This window comes from Petromyzon marinus, unplaced genomic scaffold, assembly GCF_048934315.1.
Source record: "Petromyzon marinus isolate PM22_M1 ecotype Great Lakes invasive population unplaced genomic scaffold, UKy_Petmar_22M1.pri1.0 PM_Scaffold_52, whole genome shotgun sequence".
Lineage (NCBI taxonomy): Eukaryota > Metazoa > Chordata > Hyperoartia > Petromyzontiformes > Petromyzontidae > Petromyzon > Petromyzon marinus.
Window position 1 is genome coordinate 324411 of NW_027423524.1, and position 20047 is coordinate 344457.

General features: G+C 54.4%; 1 protein-coding gene across 1 annotated transcript in view; it reads left to right on the forward strand.

Moving 5' to 3' along the window:
* The window catches only part of LOC116938259 (uncharacterized), a 44455-nt gene that overhangs the window by 22032 nt on the left and 2376 nt on the right, over positions 1-20047 (forward strand). The window contains exons 4-5 of the mRNA XM_076064559.1: positions 1464-1791; positions 5972-6184. Coding sequence (XP_075920674.1) covers positions 1464-1791; positions 5972-6184 — 541 coding nt within the window. The remainder of the gene's footprint in view (positions 1-1463; positions 1792-5971; positions 6185-20047) is intronic.

Consider the following 20047-nt stretch of genomic DNA (forward strand, 5'->3'; position numbering starts at 1 on the left):
AACAACATCACCAACAACAACAACATCAACAACATCAACAACATCAACAACAACATCAACACCAACAACAACAACAACATCAACAACATCAACAACAACATCAACAACATCAACAACATCAACAACAACATCAACAACAACAACATCATCAACAACATCAACAACAACATCAACAACACCAACAACAACATCAACAACCACAACATCAACAACAACATCAACAACATCAACAACACCAACACCATCAACAACAACAACATCAACAACATCAACAACAACATCAACATCATCAACAACAACATCAACATCATCAACAACATCAACAACATCAACAACACCATCAACACCAACAACATCAACAACAACAACAACAACAACAACAACATCAACACCATCATCAACAACAACACCACCAACAACAACAACAACACCACCAACAACATCAACAACACCAACAACAACACCATCAACACCACCAACAACATCAACATCAACAACAACATCAACAACAACATCAACACCATCAACACCACCAACAACATCAACAACATCAACAACAACATCATCAACAACATCAACATCAACAACATCAACACCAACAACAACTACAACAACATCAACAACAACATCAACAACATCATCATCAACAACAACAACAACACCAACAACATCAACACCAACACCATCAACAACAACACCAACATCATCATCATCAACAACAACATCAACAACACCAACACCAACAACAACTACAACAACATCAACAACAACATCAACAACATCATCATCAACAACAACAACAACACCAACAACATCAACACCAACACCATCAACAACAACACCAACATCATCATCATCAACAACAACATCAACAACACCAACACCAACAACATCAACAACATCAACAACACCAACACCAACAACATCAACAACATCAACAACATCAACAACACCAACACCAACAACATCAACAACATCAACAACACCAACACCAACAACACCACCATCAACAACAACAACAACACCAACAACATCAACAACAACAACGAAGGGTCGCCACCGCGTAGGGTGAGAATCAAAATCAAAACCGACGAGGCAACGGGTGCCCCCCTCTAAAATTCCTCGCGACGGTTGCCGGGGGGCCCTCTCCGCACGCCCCCCGGCAACGGAGCCGCCGGTTAAGAGTTGGGGATGGGGGGGGCCCGGCCCCCCCCCCCCGGGAAACGTAGGGGGGGACCCCCCCCCCCGGGAAACGTAGCGGAAATTTCCGTCCAGCGTCGCCTGGACGGGCGACCGCTCTTAATTCTTTCTGCTGCCGGAAGAGCCGCGGTGGAAGATGACGAAGCCACGCGGTCGCGAAAGGTTTGTGCGTGTGTGGAAATAGAAACAGCGACTCCACTGCCTCGTCTCCCCACGTGACCACCCCTTACCCCCCTTACCCTCACTCACTCACTCACCCACAGGGTCCCCCGCGAGGACCCCTCGGGCACGAGGCTCGTGGTGGATCCCGGCGAGCTGCAGCGGCTGCGACGGGCGGCCGCGGCCCCGGGGCAGAGACAGCGGGGAGGTGGACAAGAGCGTGGACGGGGAGGTGGACGGGGAGGTGGACAGGGAGGTGGACAAGAGCGTGGACAGGGAGGTGGACAGGGAGGTGGACAGGGAGGTGGACAAGAGCGTGGACAGGGAGGTGGACGGGGAGGTGGACAGCAGGAGGAGGAGGAGGAGGATGATGAGGAGGATGAGGCCGCGGCTGCTGCCGGGTTGGAAGAGGAGAGGTGGCAGAGGGAGAAGGTACGCCGAGAGAGACACAGGGACACACGCTGTGAGAGAGAGACACACAGAGAGAGACACAGAGAGAGACACACGCAGAGACACAGAGACACAGAGAGAGAGACACAGAGACACACAGTGACACACAGAGAGACACACACACAGAGGGAGAAGGTACGCCGAGAGAGACACAGGGACACACGCAGAGACACACAGAGAGAGACACAGAGACACAGAGACACAGAGAGACACAGACACACAGAGAGACACACACACAGAGGGAGAAGGTACGCCGAGAGAGACACAGGGACACACGCAGAGACACACAGAGAGAGACACAGAGACACAGAGACACAGAGACACAGAGAGAGAGACACACAGACACACAGAGAGAGACACAGAGACACACAGACACACAGAGAGACACACACAGAGAGAGAAGGTACGCCGAGAGAGACACAGGGACACACGCAGTGACACACAGAGAGAGACACAGAGACAGAGAGAGAGACACACAGAGACACACAGACACACAGAGAGACACACACAGAGACACACACAGACACACCAACAACAACAACAACCACCATTCGCCGCAGAGGCCGATCTTGACACCGCTGGTACCGGTCATCGGCAAGTCTACTCAGCTCCACGTCCTCCTGTACCACGTCACTCCATCTCTTCTCTAGCCCGTGCCGCGCCCGTTTAGCCCCCTCGATCCGGCCGAACAAAAGCTGTTTCGGCATGCGGTGGCTGGGCATGCGGGCTACATGACCCAGCCATCGCAGCCTTGCCCGCCGAAGGAGCTCGCCGATAGGACCCTGCCCAGATCTTTCAAGGATTTGTGAGCTCCTCACACAATCCAGCCTGGTTAAACCCAGGATGGATCGTAGGCAGGCCAGCCTAAATGTTTCTAATCGGCAAAGATGTTCCATTTGTGGGGTCCACGTTTCTTAAGCGTAGAGAAGGGAGGGAATGACCGTGGCCGAGAAGACCTGAAGCTTAGTGCGGAGCGACAGACCAGGTAGCTTCCACACAGGGTTACGCAACCGATGAAAAGATATTGCCGCTCAACTGATTCGGAGTGAGACCTCTGCTGTCAAACTGGAGCCGGTCATCAGCACACTGCCCAGGTATGGGAAACTCTCCACTCTCTCCACAACTGCCCCATCACCGATTGGGAGTTGTGGGGGTGGAGTGCTCGATGGTACAAAATACCCAGGCAGGTGCTTAGTTTTGGTGGGGCTGATGGTAAGGCCCCATCTCTTAGTGGCACGCTCCAGTCTCAGCAGCAGCGCCTCCAACTCCTCCTCTGAATGAGCAGCTATTACCAAATCATCAGCATACATAACGTGGTTGAGCAATAGGGAGCCATCCCTTGACCGCGCTTGGGTATCGATCAGCCTCCCATTGTATCTGTACCAGATGGAAATTCCCCCGGTAGAGCTATTGAAGGCTTCACCAACTACGTGGTCAAAATAGATGTTAAATAATGTGGGAGCCAGAGGACATCCCTGTCGCACCCCAAGGTGTACAGGGAATGGCTCCGACTCCCGGCCACGAAGTTTTACCCGGGCCCGCTCACCATCATGAAGGTCCTTAATGATCGTGAGCAGAGGGTCAGGTACTCCAAAAGCACGAAGAACGACCCAGAGCCCAGGCCTACTGATGGTATCATAGGCCTTGACCAGGTCAATAAAGCAGAGATGTAGGTCTTGTTGGAATTCCCTACACCTCTGCTGTAGCAGACGGACAGAAAATATGGCATCTGTGCAGGACTGCCCTTTCCTGAAACCGCATTGGGGCTCCGCAAGCCTCTCCTCAGCGTGCCTGGCAAGGCGATGTTGAATAATCCTTGCCAGGACCTTTCCCGGCACACTGAGGAGTGAGATGCCCCTGTAGTTGTTACAGTCTGTGCGGTCCCCCTTCTTAAAGAGGGGGACCACCAGGGCATCCTTCCAATCCTGCGGAACCCGTCCAGTGGTCCAGACTGAGGCAGACTCCATCTCCTCAGCAACCCGCGACCACCACCCATCCTTGCAGCGCCTCACGGCTCTCCGAACCTCAGAGCGAAGGCTGCGGTAAGCCTCCTCATTCTCTGCCGTGGGATGCTGTAGCCGATGAGAGTGGGCCTGTCGCTTTTTCTCAACCATCCTGAACACCTCCTCTGTCAGCCAGGGTCTCTGGGGAGGTCTGGACCGTGTACCCAAAGCAGCCATTGCAGCTGCATGAGTCACAGTCCTAAACCTCGCCCATTTACCCTCGACATCAGGAGGAGTGGGGGACGATGACAACCCCAGCCGCAAGCGATGATTAAATTCTCGCTTGCAACTTTCATCAGCTAGCTGAGACCAGGCCACCTTGGGTTTGAATGGGATCCTGGGTGTATACCCACCACTGGAGTGGAAGAATGGTAGGCGCATCTTACAGATGACTCGTCGATGGCCAGAGGGTAGATCAGCTCCACGGTAGGTCCTGGTGTCAAGGACATGGGCCCCGCATCCGCTGGTCCGTCACTATGTAGTCCAGCAGATGTTCTTGTTTGGACCCGGCATGCATCCATGATGTTGTGTGGATGCGCCGATGCCGGAACAGCGTGTTGGTAATTACAAGCCCATGGGCTGCACAAAAATCTAGCAGCCTCTTACCGTTGTTATTGAGCTGATCTGGCCCATGACCTCCAATCACTCCAGACCAGGTGCCAGCATCATGACCAACTCGGGCATTGAAGTCACCCAACAAGATGACTCTATCCCAAGGGGCCACTTTAGCTAGCACCTGTGACAGGAGGTCATAGAAGGCATCTGACTCATCGGCCTTGCCTGCATCCCTCCACGGATATTTGTCTTCGGTGGGGGCATAAGTAACCATGTCCACCACTCCTCGCCTCCGGTTGATGGGAAGGCGAGCCCAAAGTAGCCTGGGGCTTACAGCTTCCCACACCTCACCGCCACGCTCCCACGCCCCCTTCATTCTTTTGTTCAGAAGAAGAGCCACACCTTGTTGTTTGAGATCCAGGCGGTACCGGTCCAGCTCCCGACAGAGGAGTGGCAGCCTCTCCTCCGCAGTGAGCGTTCGAACATTCCACGTGGCCACCCGTAGTGGCTTTTCGTTGTTTCTGGAGGAGCCCCGAGGGTAGAGATTCAATCTCCTGGCTCCGCCAAATGGGGTTTGGCCAGGAGACGTCATAGACGCCTGGCCCCCCGGGGCCTCCGGCACAAGCTTATTAGTTACATATTTCAGTTTAACTCGTGGTTTAGTGGTAATTTATTGAAGGTGGAGGGGTTACCAGCCCCTCGCACCTGTCCAGAGCCCCCGTTTAGCCCCTGTGGTGGTCACAGATGCCATGAGGGGTGGAGCCAATCAAAATTGGATCTCCCCCCACAGCACTGTCCACGACAGAGTTGCCCGTCCGGCACCCACTCCCCCACCCACCCACTCACCCACCCCCCCCCCCCCCCCCCACTCACCCACTCACTACTCACTCACCCACTCACCCACTAACCCCCACTCACCCACTCACTACTCACTCACTCACTCACCCACTCACTCACCCACTCACTCACTCACCCACTCACTCACCCACTCACCCACTCACTCACCCACTCACTCACCCACTCACCCACTCACCCACTCACTCACTCACTCACCCACTCACTCACTCACCCACTCACTCACCCACTCACTCACTCACTCACCAACTCACTCACCCACTCACTCACCCACTCACTACTCACTCACCCACTCACTCACTTACCCACTCACTCACCCACTCACTCACCCACTCACCCACTCACTCACCCACTCACCCACTCACCCACCCACTCACTCACCCACTCACCCACTCACTCACCCACTTACCCACTCACCCACCCACTCACTCACTCACTCACCCACTCACCCACTCACTCACCCACTCACCCACTCACCCACCCACTCACTCACTCACCCACTCACCCACTCACTCACTTACCCACTCACTCACCCAATCACTCACTCACTCACCTCCCCACTCACCCACTCCCCCACTCACCCACCCCCCCACTCACCCCCCCACTCCCCCACCCACTCACTCACCCACTCACCCACCCACTCACCCACTCACTCACTCACCCACTCACTCACCCACCCACCCACCCACTAACCCACCCACCCACTAACCCCCCCACTAACCCCCCACCCACCACCACCCCCCCACTAGGCACGAGTGGAGTCTATGAAGCGCCGTGACCGTGAGCGCGAGGCAGCCGGCGGAGCACGTGACGACAACAACAACAACCACAACAACAACAACAACAACCACAACAACATCAACAACAACAACTCGTGTGGTGGTGGGGAGGGGGAGGAGCTTCTGAGGAGGGCGGAGGAGCAGCGGCTGGAGCAAGAGGAGGAAGTTCGACACCTCAACCAGGTGGCTGATGGTCTAGGGTGGTGGTGGTGGTGGTGGTCTAGAGTGGTCTAGGGTGGTGGTGGTGGTGGTCTAGAGTGGTCTAGGGTGGTGGTCTAGGGTGGTGGTGGTGGTCTAGAGTGGTGGTGGTGGTGGTCTAGAGTGGTCTAGGGTGGTGGTGGTGGTGGTGGTCTAGAGTGGTCTAGGGTGGTGGTCTAGGGTGGTCTAGGGTGGTGATGGTCTAGAGTGGTGGTGGTGGTCTAGGGTGGTGGTGGTGGTGGTGGTGGTCTAGAGTAGTGGTGGTGGTGGTCTAGAGTAGTGGTGGTGGTCTAGAGTAGTGGTGGTGGTGGTCTAGGGTGGTGGTGGTGGTGGTGGTCTAGAGTGGTCTAGGGTGGTGGTGGTCTAGGGTGGTGGTGGTGGTCTAGAGTGGTGGTGGTGGTGGTGGTCTAGGGTGGTCTAGAGTAGTGGTGGTCTAGGGTGGTGGTCTAGGGTGGTGGTGGTCTAGAGTAGTAGTGGTGGTGGTGGTCTAGAGTAGTGGTGGTGGTCTAAGTTGGTGGTGGTGCTGGTCTAGAGTGGTGGTGGTCTAGAGTGGTCTAGAGTAGTGGTGGTCTAGGGTGGTGGTCTAGGGTGGTGGTGGTCTAGGGTGGTGGTGGTCTAGGGTGGTGGTGGTGGTCTAGAGTAGTGGTGGTGGTCTAGAGTGGTGGTGGTCTAGAGTGGTGGTGGTGGTGGTCTAGAGTAGTGGTGGTGGTCTAGGGTGGTGGTGGTGGTCTAGGGTGGTGGTGGTGGTGGTGGTCTAGGGTGGTGGTGGTGGTCTAGGGTGGTGGTGGTCTAGAGTAGTGGTGGTGGTCTAGAGTAGTGGTGGTGGTGGTGGTCTAGAGTGGTGGTGGTGGTGGTCTAGGGTGGTGGTGGTGGTGGTCTAGGGTGGTGGTGGTGGTCTAGAGTGGTGGTGGTGGTGGTCTAGGGTGGTGGTGGTCTAGAGTGGTGGTGGTGGTCTAGAGTAGTGGTGTGGTAGTTTAGAGTGGTGGTGGTGGTCTAGAGTGGTGGTGGTGGTGGTCTAGAGTGGTGGTGGTGGTGGTCTAGGGTGGTGGTGGTGGTCTAGAGTGGTGGTGGTGGTGGTCTAGGGTAGGGGTGGTCTAGAGTGGTGGTGGTGGTCTAGAGTAGTGGTGTGGTAGTTTAGAGTGGTGGTGGTCAAGAGTGGTGGTGGTCTAGAGTGGTGGTGGTGGTCTAGAGTAGTAGTGGTGGTCTAGAGTGGTGGTGGTGGTCTAGAGTAGTAGTGGTGGTGGTCTAGAGTGGTAGTGGTGGTGGTCTAGAGTAGTGGTGGTGGTCTAGAGTAGTGGTGGTGGTCTAGAGTGGTGGTGGTGGTGGTCTAGAGTAGTGATGGTGGTGGTGGTCTAGAGTGGTGGTGGTGGTGGTCTAGGGTGGTGGTGGTGGTCTAGGGTGGTGGTGGTGGTCTAGAGTAGTGGTGGTGGTGGTCTAGAGTGGTGGTGGTGGTCTAGAGTGGTGGTGGTGGTCTAGGGTGGTGGTGGTGGTCTAGAGTGGTGGTGGTGGTCTAGAGTGGTGGTGGTGGTCTAGAGTGGTGGTGGTGGTCTAGGGTGGTGGTGGTGGTCTAGAGTGGTGGTGGTGGTCTAGAGTAGTAGTGGTGGTGGTGGTCTAGAGTGGTGGTGGTGGTCTAGAGTGGTGGTGGTGGTCTAGAGTGGTGGTGGTGGTGGTGGTCTAGAGTGGTCTAGGGTGGTGGTGGTGGTGGTGGTCTAGAGTAGTGGTGGTGGTGGTGGTCTAGGGTGGTAGTGGTCTAGAGTGGTGGTGGTTTAGAGTGGTGGTGGTGGTGGTCTAGGGTGGTGGTGGTCTAGAGTGGTGGTGGTTTAGAGTGGTGGTGGTGGTGGTCTAGGGTGGTGGTGGTGGTGGTCTAGGGTGGTGGTGGTGGTCTAGGGTAGGGGTGGTCTAGAGTGGTGGTGGTGGTCTAGAGTAGTAGTGGTGGTGGTCTAGAGTGGTGGTGGTGGTGGTCTAGGGTAGGGGTGGTCTAGAGTGGTGGTGGTGGTCTAGAGTAGTGGTGTGGTAGTTTAGAGTGGTGGTGGTCAAGAGTGGTGGTGGTCTAGAGTGGTGGTCTAGAGTGGTGGTGGTCTAGAGTGGTGGTGGTCTAGAGTGGTGGTGGTCTAGAGTAGTAGTGGTGGTGGTCTAGAGTAGTGGTGGTGGTCTAGAGTGGTGGTGGTCTAGAGTGGTGGTGGTGGTCTAGAGTAGTGGTGGTGGTGGTCTAGAGTGGTGGTGGTGGTCTAGAGTGGTGGTGGTCTAGAGTGGTGGTGGTGGTCTAGAGTAGTAGTGGTGGTGGTCTAGAGTAGTGGTGGTGGTCTAGAGTGGTGGTGGTCTAGAGTGGTGGTGGTGGTCTAGAGTAGTGGTGGTGGTGGTCTAGAGTGGTGGTGGTGGTCTAGAGTAGTGGTGGTGGTGGTCTAGAGTAGTGGTGGTGGTGGTCTAGGGTGGTGGTGGTGGTGGTCTAGAGTAGTGGTGGTGGTCTAGAGTAGTGGTGGTGGTCTAGAGTAGTGGTGGTGGTGGTGGTCTAGAGTAGTGGTGGTCTAGAGTGGTGGTGGTGGTGGTCTAGAGTGGTGGTGGTGGTGGTCTAGAGTAGTGGTGGTCTAGAGTAGTGGTGGTGGTGGTCTAGAGTAGTGGTGGTGGTGGTCTAGAGTAGTGGTGGTGGTCTAGAGTAGTGGTGGTGGTCTAGAGTAGTGGTGGTGGTGGTGGTCTAGAGTAGTGGTGGTCTAGAGTGGTGGTGGTGGTGGTCTAGAGTGGTGGTGGTGGTCTAGAGTGGTGGTGGTGGTCTAGAGTGGTGGTGGTGGTCTAGAGTGGTGGTGGTGGTCTAGAGTAGTGGTGGTGGTCTAGAGTAGTAGTGGTGGTGGTCTAGAGTGGTGGTGGTGGTGGTGGTCTAGAGTAGTGGTGGTGGTCTAGAGTGGTGGTGGTGGTGGTCTAGAGTGGTGGTGGTGGTGGTCTAGATTAGTGGTGGTGGTGGTCTAGAGTGGTGGTGGTGGTGGTCTAGAGTGGTGGTGGTGGTCTAGAGTAGTGGTGGTGGTGGTCTAGAGTAGTGGTGGTGGTCTAGAGTAGTGGTGGTGGTCTAGAGTGGTGGTGGTGGTCTAGAGTAGTGATGGTGGTTGTCTAGAGTAGTGGTGGTGGTGGTCTAGAGTAGTGGTGGTGGTGGTCTAGAGTGGTGGTGGTGGTCTAGAGTGGTGGTGGTGGTGGTCTAGAGTGGTGGTGGTGGTCTAGAGTGGTGGTGGTGGTCTAGAGTAGTGGTAGTGGTGGTGGTGGTGGTCTAGGGTGGTGGTCTAGAGTAGTGGTGGTGGTCTAGAGTAGTGGTGGTGGTGGTCTAGAGTAGTGGTGGTGGTCTAGAGTAGTGGTGGTGGTCTAGAGTGGTGGTGGTGGTCTAGAGTAGTAGTGGTGGTGGTCTAGAGTGGTAGTGGTGGTGGTGGTCTAGAGTAGTGGTGGTGGTCTAGAGTAGTAGTGGTGGTGGTCTAGAGTGGTGGTGGTGGTCTAGAGTGGTGGTGGTCTAGAGTAGTGGTGGTGGTGGTCTAGAGTAGTAGTGGTGGTGGTCTAGAGTGGTGGTCTAGAGTAGTGGTGGTGGTGGTCTAGAGTGGTGGTGGTGGTCTAGAGTGGTGGTGGTGGTCTAGAGTGGTGGTGGTCTAGGGTAGTGGTGGTGGTGGTCTAGAGTAGTGGTGGTGGTGGTGGTGGTCTAGAGTGGTCTAGGGTGGTGGTGGTCTAGAGTAGTGGTGGTGGTGGTGGTCTAGAGTAGTGGTGGTGGTGGTCTAGGGTGGTGGTGGTCTAGAGTAGTGGTGGTGGTGGTGGTCTAGAGTAGTGGTGGTGGTGGTCTAGAGTGGTGGTGGTCTAGAGTGGTCTAGACTGGTGGTGGTCTAGAGTGGTGGTGGTGGTGGTCTAGAGTGGTGGTGGTGGTCTAGAGTGGTGGTGGTGGTCTAGAGTGGTGGTGGTCTAGAGTGGGGGTGGTGGTCTAGAGTAGTGGTGGTGGTCTAGAGTAGTGGTGGTGGTGGTCTAGAGTGGTGGTGGTGGTCTAGAGTGGTGGTGGTGGTCTAGAGTAGTGGTGGTGGTGGTCTAGAGTAGTGGTGGTGGTCTAGAGTAGTGGTGGTGGTCTAGAGTAGTGGTGGTGGTGGTCTAGAGTAGTGGTGGTGGTCTAGAGTGGTGGTGGTCTAGAGTGGTGGTGGTCTAGAGTGGTAGTGGTGGTGGTCTAGAGTGGTGGTGGTCTAGGGTGGTCTAGAGTGGTGGTGGTGGTGGTCTAGAGTGGTGGTGGTGGTGGTCTAGAGTAGTGGTGGTGGTCTAGGGTGGTGGTGGTCTAGAGTAGTGGTGGTGGTGGTGGTCTAGAGTGGTGGTAGTGGTCTAGAGTAGTAGTGGTGGTGGTCTAGAGTGGTGGTGGTCTAGAGTAGTGGTGGTGGTGGTCTAGAGTGGTGGTGGTGGTCTATAGTAGTGGTGGTGGTCTAGAGTAGTGGTGGTGGTGGTCTAGAGTAGTAGTGGTGGTGGTCTAGAGTAGTAGTGGTGGTGGTCTAGAGTAGTAGTGGTGGTGGTCTAGAGTAGTGGTGGTGGTGGTCTAGAGTGGTGGTGGTGGTCTAGAGTGGTGGTGGTGGTCTAGAGTAGTGGTGGTGGTGGTCTAGAGTAGTGGTGGTGGTCTAGAGTGGTGGTGGTGGTCTAGAGTGGTGGTGGTGGTGGTCTAGAGTGGTGGTGGTGGTCTAGAGTAGTGGTGGTGGTCTAGAGTGGTGGTGGTGGTTGTCTAGAGTAGTAGTGGTGGTGGTCTAGAGTGGTAGTGGTGGTGGTCTAGAGTAGTGGTGGTGGTGGTCTAGAGTGGTAGTGGTGGTGGTCTAGAGTAGTGGTGGTGGTGGTCTAGAGTAGTGGTGGTGGTGGTCTAGAGTGGTAGTGGTGGTGGTCTAGAGTAGTAGTGGTGGTGGTCTAGAGTAGTAGTGGTGGTGGTCTAGAGTGGTGGTGGTGGTCTAGAGTGGTGGTGGTCTAGAGTAGTGGTGGTGGTGGTCTAGAGTAGTAGTGGTGGTCTAGAGTTGTGGTGGTGGTGGTCTAGAGTAGTAGTGGTGGTGGTCTAGAGTAGTGGTGGTGGTGGTCTAGAGTAGTGGTGGTGGTGGTCTAGAGTAGTAGTGGTGGTGGTCTAGAGTTGTGGTGGTGGTGGTCTAGAGTGGTAGTGGTGGTGGTCTAGAGTAGTAGTGGTGGTGGTCTAGAGTAGTAGTGGTGGTGGTCTAGAGTGGTGGTGGTGGTCTAGAGTGGTGGTGGTCTAGAGTGGTGGTGGTGGTGGTCTAGAGTGGTGGTGGTGGTCTAGAGTGGTGGTGGTGGTGGTCTAGAGTGGTGGTGGTGGTCTAGAGTGGTGGTGGTGGTGGTCTAGAGTGGTGGTGGTGGTCTAGAGTGGTGGTGGTGGTCTAGAGTAGTGGTAGTGGTGGTGGTGGTGGTCTAGGGTGGTGGTCTAGAGTAGTGGTGGTGGTCTAGAGTAGTGGTGGTGGTGGTCTAGAGTAGTGGTGGTGGTGGTCTAGAGTAGTGGTGGTGGTCTAGAGTGGTGGTGGTGGTCTAGAGTAGTAGTGGTGGTGGTCTAGAGTGGTAGTGGTGGTGGTGGTCTAGAGTAGTGGTGGTGGTCTAGAGTAGTAGTGGTGGTGGTCTAGAGTGGTGGTGGTGGTCTAGAGTGGTGGTGGTCTAGAGTAGTGGTGGTGGTGGTCTAGAGTAGTAGTGGTGGTGGTCTAGAGTGGTGGTGGTGGTCTAGAGTAGTGGTGGTGGTGGTCTAGAGTGGTGGTGGTGGTCTAGAGTGGTGGTGGTGGTCTAGAGTGGTGGTGGTCTAGGGTAGGGGTGGTGGTGGTCTAGAGTAGTGGTGGTGGTGGTGGTGGTCTAGAGTGGTCTAGGGTGGTGGTGGTCTAGAGTAGTGGTTGTGGTGGTGGTCTAGAGTAGTGGTGGTGGTGGTCTAGGGTGGTGGTGGTCTAGAGTAGTGGTGGTGGTGGTGGTCTAGAGTAGTGGTGGTGGTGGTCTAGAGTGGTGGTGGTCTAGAGTGGTCTAGACTGGTGGTGGTCTAGAGTGGTGGTGGTGGTGGTCTAGAGTGGTGGTGGTGGTCTAGAGTGGTGGTGGTCTAGAGTGGTGGTGGTCTAGAGTGGGGGTGGTGGTCTAGAGTAGTGGTGGTGGTCTAGAGTAGTGGTGGTGGTGGTCTAGAGTGGTGGTGGTGGTCTAGAGTGGTGGTGGTGGTCTAGAGTAGTGGTGGTGGTGGTCTAGAGTAGTGGTGGTGGTCTAGAGTAGTGGTGGTGGTCTAGAGTAGTGGTGGTGGTGGTCTAGAGTAGTGGTGGTGGTCTAGAGTGGTGGTGGTCTAGAGTGGTGGTGGTCTAGAGTGGTAGTGGTGGTGGTCTAGAGTGGTGGTGGTCTAGGGTGGTCTAGAGTGGTGGTGGTGGTGGTCTAGAGTGGTGGTGGTGGTGGTCTAGAGTAGTGGTGGTGGTCTAGGGTGGTGGTGGTCTAGAGTAGTGGTGGTGGTGGTCTAGAGTGGTGGTGGTGGTCTAGAGTAGTAGTGGTGGTGGTCTAGAGTGGTGGTGGTGGTCTAGAGTAGTGGTGGTGGTGGTCTAGAGTGGTGGTGGTGGTCTATAGTAGTGGTGGTGGTCTAGAGTAGTGGTGGTGGTGGTCTAGAGTAGTAGTGGTGGTGGTCTAGAGTAGTGGTGGTGGTGGTCTAGAGTGGTGGTGGTGGTCTAGAGTGGTGGTGGTGGTCTAGAGTAGTGGTGGTGGTGGTCTAGAGTAGTGGTGGTGGTGGTCTAGAGTGGTGGTGGTGGTCTAGAGTGGTGGTGGTGGTCTAGAGTAGTGGTGGTGGTGGTCTAGAGTAGTGGTGGTGGTCTAGAGTGGTGGTGGTGGTCTAGAATGGTGGTGGTGGTGGTCTAGAGTGGTGGTGGTGGTCTAGAGTAGTGGTGGTGGTCTAGAGTGGTGGTGGTGGTTGTCTAGAGTAGTAGTGGTGGTGGTCTAGAGTGGTAGTGGTGGTGGTCTAGAGTAGTGGTGGTGGTGGTCTAGAGTGGTAGTGGTGGTGGTCTAGAGTAGTGGTGGTGGTGGTCTAGAGTAGTGGTGGTGGTGGTCTAGAGTGGTAGTGGTGGTGGTCTAGAGTAGTAGTGGTGGTGGTCTAGAGTAGTAGTGGTGGTGGTCTAGAGTGGTGGTGGTGGTCTAGAGTGGTGGTGGTCTAGAGTAGTGGTGGTGGTGGTCTAGAGTAGTAGTGGTGGTCTAGAGTTGTGGTGGTGGTGGTCTAGAGTAGTAGTGGTGGTGGTCTAGAGTAGTGGTGGTGGTGGTCTAGAGTAGTGGTGGTGGTGGTCTAGAGTAGTAGTGGTGGTGGTCTAGAGTTGTGGTGGTGGTGGTCTAGAGTAGTGGTGGTGGTGATCTAGAGTAGTAGTGGTGGTGGTCTAGAGTTGTGGTGGTGGTGGTCTAGAGTAGTGGTGGTGGTCTAGAGTGGTGGTGGTGGTCTAGAGTAGTGGTGGTGGTTGTCTAGAGTAGTAGTGGTGGTGGTCTAGAGTAGTAGTGGTGGTGGTCTAGAGTGGTGGTGGTGGTCTAGAGTAGTGGTGGTGGTCTAGAGTAGTGGTGGTGGTCTAGAGTAGTGGTGGTGGTGGTCTAGAGTAGTGGTGGTGGTGGTCTAGAGTAGTAGTGGTGGTCTAGAGTAGTGGTGGTGGTCTAGAGTAGTGGTGGTGGTCTAGAGTAGTGGTGGTGGTGGTCTAGAGTGGTGGTGGTGGTCTAGAGTGGTGGTGGTCTAGAGTAGTAGTGGTGGTCTAGAGTAGTGGTGGTGGTGGTCTAGAGTAGTGGTGGTGGTGGTCTAGAGTAGTGGTGGTGGTGGTCTAGAGTAGTGGTGGTGGTCTAGAGTAGTAGTGGTGGTGGTCTAGAGTAGTGGTGGTGGTGGTCTAGAGTGGTGGTGGTGGTCTAGAGTAGTCGTGGTGGTGGTCTAGAGTGGTGGTGGTGGTCTAGAGTGGTGGTGGTGGTGTAGAGTGGTGGTGGTGGTGGTCTAGAGTGGTGGTGGTGGTCTAGAGTGGTGGTCTAGAGTGGTGGTGGTGGTCTAGAGTGGTGGTGGTGGTCTAGAGTAGTGGTGGTGGTCTAGAGTGGTGGTGGTGGTCTAGAGTGGTGGTGGTGGTGGTCTAGAGTAGTGGTGGTGGTCTAGAGTAGTGGTGGTGGTGGTCTAGAGTGGTGGTGGTCTAGAGTGGTGGTGGTGGTGGTCTAGAGTGGTGGTGGTGGTCTATAGTAGTGGTGGTGGTGGTCTAGATTGGTGGTGGTCTAGAGTGGTGGTGGTCTAGAGTAGTGGTGGTGGTCTAGAGTAGTAGTGGTGGTGGTCTAGAGTGGTGGTGGTCTAGAGTAGTGGTGGTGGTCTAGAGTAGTAGTGGTGGTGGTCTAGAGTAGTGGTGGTGGTGGTCTAGAGTAGTAGTGGTGGTGGTCTAGAGTAGTGGTGGTGGTCTAGATTAGTGGTGGTGGTCTAGAGTGGTGGTGGTGGTCTAGAGTAGTAGTGGTGGTGGTCTAGAGTAGTGGTGGTGGTCTAGAGTAGTGGTGGTGGTCTAGAGTAGTGGTGGTGGTAGTCTAGAGTAGTGGTGGTTGTGGTCTAGAGTAGTAGTGGTGGTGGTCTAGAGTAGTGGTGGTGGTGGTCTAGAGTTGTGGTGGTGGTCTAGAGTGGTGGTGGTCTAGAGTAGTAGTGGTGGTGGTCTAGAGTAGTAGTGGTGGTGGTCTAGAGTAGTGGTGGTGGTCTAGATTAGTGGTGGTGGTGGTCTAGAGTAGTAGTGGTGGTGGTCTAGAGTGGTGGTGGTGGTCTAGAGTAGTAGTGGTGGTGGTCTAGAGTAGTGGTGGTGGTCTAGAGTGGTGGTGGTGGTCTAGAGTAGTGGTGGTGGTTGTCTAGAGTAGTAGTGGTGGTGGTCTAGAGTAGTAGTGGTGGTGGTCTAGAGTGGTGGTGGTGGTCTAGAGTAGTAGTGGTGGTGGTCTAGAGTAGTGGTGGTGGTCTAGAGTTGTGGTGGTGGTCTAGAGTAGTAGTGGTGGTGGTCTAGAGTAGTAGTGGTGGTCTAGAGTAGTAGTGGTGGTGGTCTAGAGTAGTGGTGGTGGTGGTCTAGAGTAGTAGTGGTGGTCTAGAGTAGTGGTGGTGGTGGTCTAGAGTAGTAGTGGTGGTGGTCTAGAGTAGTGGTGGTGGTCTAGAGTAGTAGTGGTGGTGGTGGTCTAGAGTGGTGGTGGTGGTGGTGGTCTAGAGTTGTAGTGGTGGTGGTCTAGAGTAGTGGTGGTGGTGGTCTAGAGTGGTGGTGGTGGTCTAGAGTAGTGGTGGTGGTGGTCTAGAGTAGTAGTGGTGGTGGTCTAGAGTAGTAGTGGTGGGGGTCTAGAGTAGTAGTGGTGGTCTAGAGTAGTGGTGGTGGTCTAGAGTGGTGGTGGTCGTCTAGAGTGGTGGTGGTGGTGGTCTAGAGTAGTAGTGGTGGTGGTGGTCTAGAGTAGTAGTGGTTAGTGGTCTAGAGTGGTGGTTGTGGTCTAGAGTGGTGGTGGTCTAGAGTAGTGGTGGTGGTGGTCTAGAGTAGTAGTGGTGGTGGTGGTCTAGAGTAGTAGTGGTGGTGGTCTAGAGTGGTGGTTGTGGTCTAGAGTGGTGGTGGTCTAGAGTAGTAGTGGTGTTGGTCTAGAGTTGTGGTGGTGGTGGTCTAGAGTAGGAGTGGTGGTGGTCTAGAGTGGTGGTGGTGGTCTAGAGTAGTGGTGGTGGTCTAGAGTTGTGGTGGTGGTCTAGAGTAGTAGTGGTGGTGGTCTAGAGTGGTGGTGGTGTTCTAGAGTGGTGGTGGTGGTCTAGAGTAGTAGTGGTGGTCTAGAGTAGTAGTGGTGGTGGTCTAGAGTAGTGGTGGTAGTCTATAGTAGTAGTGGTGGTCTAGAGTAGTGGTGGTCTAGAGTAGTAATGGTGGTGGTCTAGAGTAGTGGTGGTGGTGGTCTAGAGTAGTGGTGGTGGTCTAGAGTGGTGGTGGTCTAGAGTAGTAGTGGTGGTGGTGGTCTAGAGTTGTGGTGGTGGTCTAGAGTAATGGTGGTGGTCTAGAATAGTAATGGTGGTGGTCTAGAGTAGTGGTGGTGGTGGTCTAGAGTAGTGGTGGTGGTGGTCTAGAGTAGTAGTGGTGGTGGTCTAGAATAGTAATGGTGGTGGTCTATAGTAGTGGTGGTGGTGGTCTAGAATAGTAATGGTGGTGGTCTAGAATAGTAGTGGTGGTGGTCTAGAGTAATAGTCTATAGTGGTGGTCTAGAGTGGTGGTTTAGAATGGTGGTCTAGAGTGGTAGTGGTGGTGGTCTATAGTGGTGGTGGTCTATAGTAGTAGTCTATAGTGGTAGTGGTGGTGGTCTATAGTGGTGGTGGTCTATAGTAGTAGTCTATAGTGGTAGTGGTGGTGGTCTATAGTAGTAGTCTATAGTAGTAGTGGTGGTGGTGGTCTAGAGTGGTAGTGGTGGTGGTCTAGAGTAGTGGTGGTGGTGGTCTAGAGTAGTGGTGGTGGTGGTCTAGAGTGATGGTGGTCTAGAGTAGTGGAGGTGGTCTAGAGTAGTAGTGGTGGTGGTCTAGAGTAGTAGTGGTGGTGGTCTAGAGTGGGAGTGGTGGTCTAGAGTAGTAGTGGTGGTGGTCTAGAGTGGTGGTGGTGGTCTAGAGTAGTAGTGGTGGTGGTCTAGAGTAGTAGTGGTGGTGGTCTAGAGTGGTGGTGGTGGTCTAGAGTGGTGGTGGTCTAGAGTAGTGGTGGTGGTCTAGAGTAGTAGTGGTGGTGGTCTAGAGTGGGAGTGGTGGTCTAGAGTTGTAGTGGTGGTGGTGGTCTAGAGTAGTAGTGGAGGTGTTTGTCTAGAGTGGTGGTGGTGGTCTAGAGTAGTAGTGGTGGTGGTCTAGAGTGGTGGTGGTCTAGAGTGGTGGTGGTGGTCTAGAGTGGTAGTGGTGGTAGTCTAGAGTGGTGGTGGTGGTCTAGAGTAGTAGTGGTGGTGGTCTAGAGTGGTGGTGGTCTAGAGTGGTAGTGGTGGTAGTCTAGAGTGGTGGTCTAGAGTAGTAGTGCTGGTAGTCTAGAGTAGTGGTGGTGGTCTAGAGTGGTGGTGGTCTAGAGTAGTGGTGGTGGTGGTCTAGAGTAGTGGTGGTGGTGGTCTAGAGTAGTGGTGGTGGTCTAGAGTGGTGGGGGTGGTCTAGAGTGGTGGTGGTCTAGAGTGGTGGTGGTCTAGAGTGGTGGTGGTGGTCTAGAGTAGTGGTGGTGGTCTAGAGTAGTTTTGGTGGTGGTCTAGAGTAGTTGTGGTGGTGGTCTAGAGTGGTGGTGGTCTAGAGTGGTGGTGGTGGTCTAGAGTAGTGGTGGTGGTCTAGAGTGGTGGTGGTGGTGGTCTAGAGTAGTTGTGGTGGTGGTCTAGAGTGGTGGTGGTGGTCTAGAGTAGTTGTGGTGGTGGTCTTGAGTGGTGGTGGTGGTCTAGAGTGGTGGTGGTGGTCTAGAGTAGTGGTGGTGGTGGTCTAGAGTAGTTGTGGTGGTGGTCTAGAGTGGTGGTGGTGGTCTAGAGTGGTGGTGGTGGTCTAGAGTGGTGGTGGTGGTCTAGAGTAGTGGTGGTGGTCTAGAGTGGTGGTGGTGGTCTATAGTAGTGGTGGTGGTCTAGAGTAGTGGTGGTGGTGGTCTAGAGTAGTGGTGGTGGTGGTCTAGAGTAGTAGTGGTGGTGGTCTAGAGTTGTGGTGTTGGTGGTCTAGAGTGGTGGTGGTGGTCTAGAGTTGTGGTGGTGGTCTAGAGTGGTGGTGGTCTAGAGTAGTAGTGGTGGTGGTGGTCTAGAGTGGTGGTGGTGGTCTAGAGTAGTAGTGGTGGTGGTGGTCTAGAGTGGTGGTGGTGGTCTAGAGTGGTGGTGGTGGTCTAGAGTAGTGGTGGTGGTGGTCTAGAGTAGTGGTGGTGGTCTAGAGTAGTGGTGGTGGTCTAGAGTGGTGGTGGTGGTCTAGAGTAGTGGTGGTGGTGGTCTAGAGTATTGGTGGTCTAGAGTTGTGGTGGTGGTCTAGAGTGGTGGTGGTGGTCTAGAGTAGTAGTGGTGGTGGTCTAGAGTGGTGGTGGTCTAGAGTAGTGGTGGTGGTCTAGAGTAGTGGTGGTGGTCTAGAGTAGTGGTGGTGGTGGCCTAGAGTAGTGGTAGTGGTCTAGAGTGGTGGTGGTGGTCTAGAGTAGTGGTGGTGGTGGTCTAGAGTAGTGGTGGTGATCTAGAGTGGTGGTGGTCTAGAGTAGTGGTGGTGGTCTAGAGTAGTAGTGGTGGTGGTCTAGAGTAGTGGTGGTGGTGATCTAGAGTGGTGGTCTAGAGTAGTGGTGGTGGTCTAGAGTAGTGGTGGTGGTGGTCTAGAGTAGTGGTGGTGGTGGTCTAGAGTTGTGGTGGTTGTCTAGAGTAGTGGTGGTGGTGGTCTAGAGTAGTAGTGGTGGTGGTCTAGAGTAGTAGTGGTGGTGGTCTAGAGTTGTGGCAGTGGTGTTCTAGAGTAGTGGTGGTGGTGGTGGTCTAGAGTGGTGGTGGTCTAGAGTAGTAGTGGTGGTGGTCTAGAGTGGTGGTGGTGGTCTAGAGTGGTGGTGGTGGTCTAGAGTGGTGGTGGTGGTCTAGAGTGGTGGTGGTGGTCTAGAGTAGTGGTGGTGGTCTAGAGTAGTGGTGGTGGTGGTCTAGAGTAGTGGTGGTGGTGGTCTAGAGTAGTAGTGGTGGTGGTGGTCTAGAGTGGTGGTGGTGGTCTAGAGTGGTGGTGGTCTAGAGTAGTGGTGGTGGTCTAGAGTGGTGGTGGTCTAGAGTAGTGGTGGTGGTCTAGAGTAGTGGTGGTGGTCTAGAGTAGTGGTGGTGGTGGTCTAGAGTAGTAGTGGTGGTGGTCTAGAGTAGTGGTGGTGATGGTCTAGAGTGGTGGTGGTCTAGAGTGGTGGTGGTGGTGGTGGTCTAGAGTGGTGGTGGTCTAGAGTAGTGGTGGTGGTGGTCTAGAGTGGTGGTGGTGGTCTAGGGTGGTGGTGGTGGTCTAGAGTGGTGGTGGTCTAGAGTAGTGGTGGTGGTCTAGAGTGGTGGTGGTCTAGAGTGGTGGTGGTCTAGAGTAGTGGTGGTGGTCTAGGGTAGTGGTGGTGGTGGTCTAGAGTAGTGGTGGTGGTGGTCTAGAGTAGTGGTGGTGGTCTAGAGTGGTGGTGGTCTAGAGTAGTGGTGGTGGTCTAGAGTAGTGGTGGTGGTGGTCTAGAGTAGTGGTGGTGGTGGTCTAGAGTAGTGGTGGTGGTCTAGAGTAGTGGTGGTCTAGAGTGGTGGTGGTGGTCTAGAGTAGTGGTGGTGGTGGTCTAGAGTAGTGGGGGTGGTCTAGAGTGCAACAGCTACTACAGCTGCTACAGCTACTACAGCTACAGCTGCTACAGCTGCTACAGCTGCTACAGCTACTACAGCTGCTACAGCTATTACAGCTGCTACAGCTGCTACAGCTGCTACAGCTACTACAGCTGCTACAGCTACTACAGCTACTACAGCTGCTACAGCTGCTACAGCTACTACAGCTGCTACAGCTGCTACAGCTGCTACAGCTACTACAGCTGCTACAGCTGCTACAGCTGCTACAGCTGCTACAGCTACTACAGCTGCTACAGCTATTACAGCTGCTACAGCTGCTACAGCTGCTACAGCTACTACAGCTGCTACAGCTACTACAGCTACTACAGCTGCTACAGCTGCTACAGCTGCTACAGCTACTACAGCTGCTACAGCTGCTACAGCTGCTACAGCTGCTACAGCTACTACAGCTGCTACAGCTGCTACAGCTGCTACAGCTACTACAGCTGCTACAGCTGCTACAGCTACAGCTGCTACAGCTGCTACAGCTACTACAGCTACAGCTGCTACAGCTACTACAGCTACAGCTGCTACAGCTGCTACAGCTACAGCTACTACAGCTGCTACAGCTACTACACCTACTACAGCTGCTACAGCTGCTACAGCTGCTAC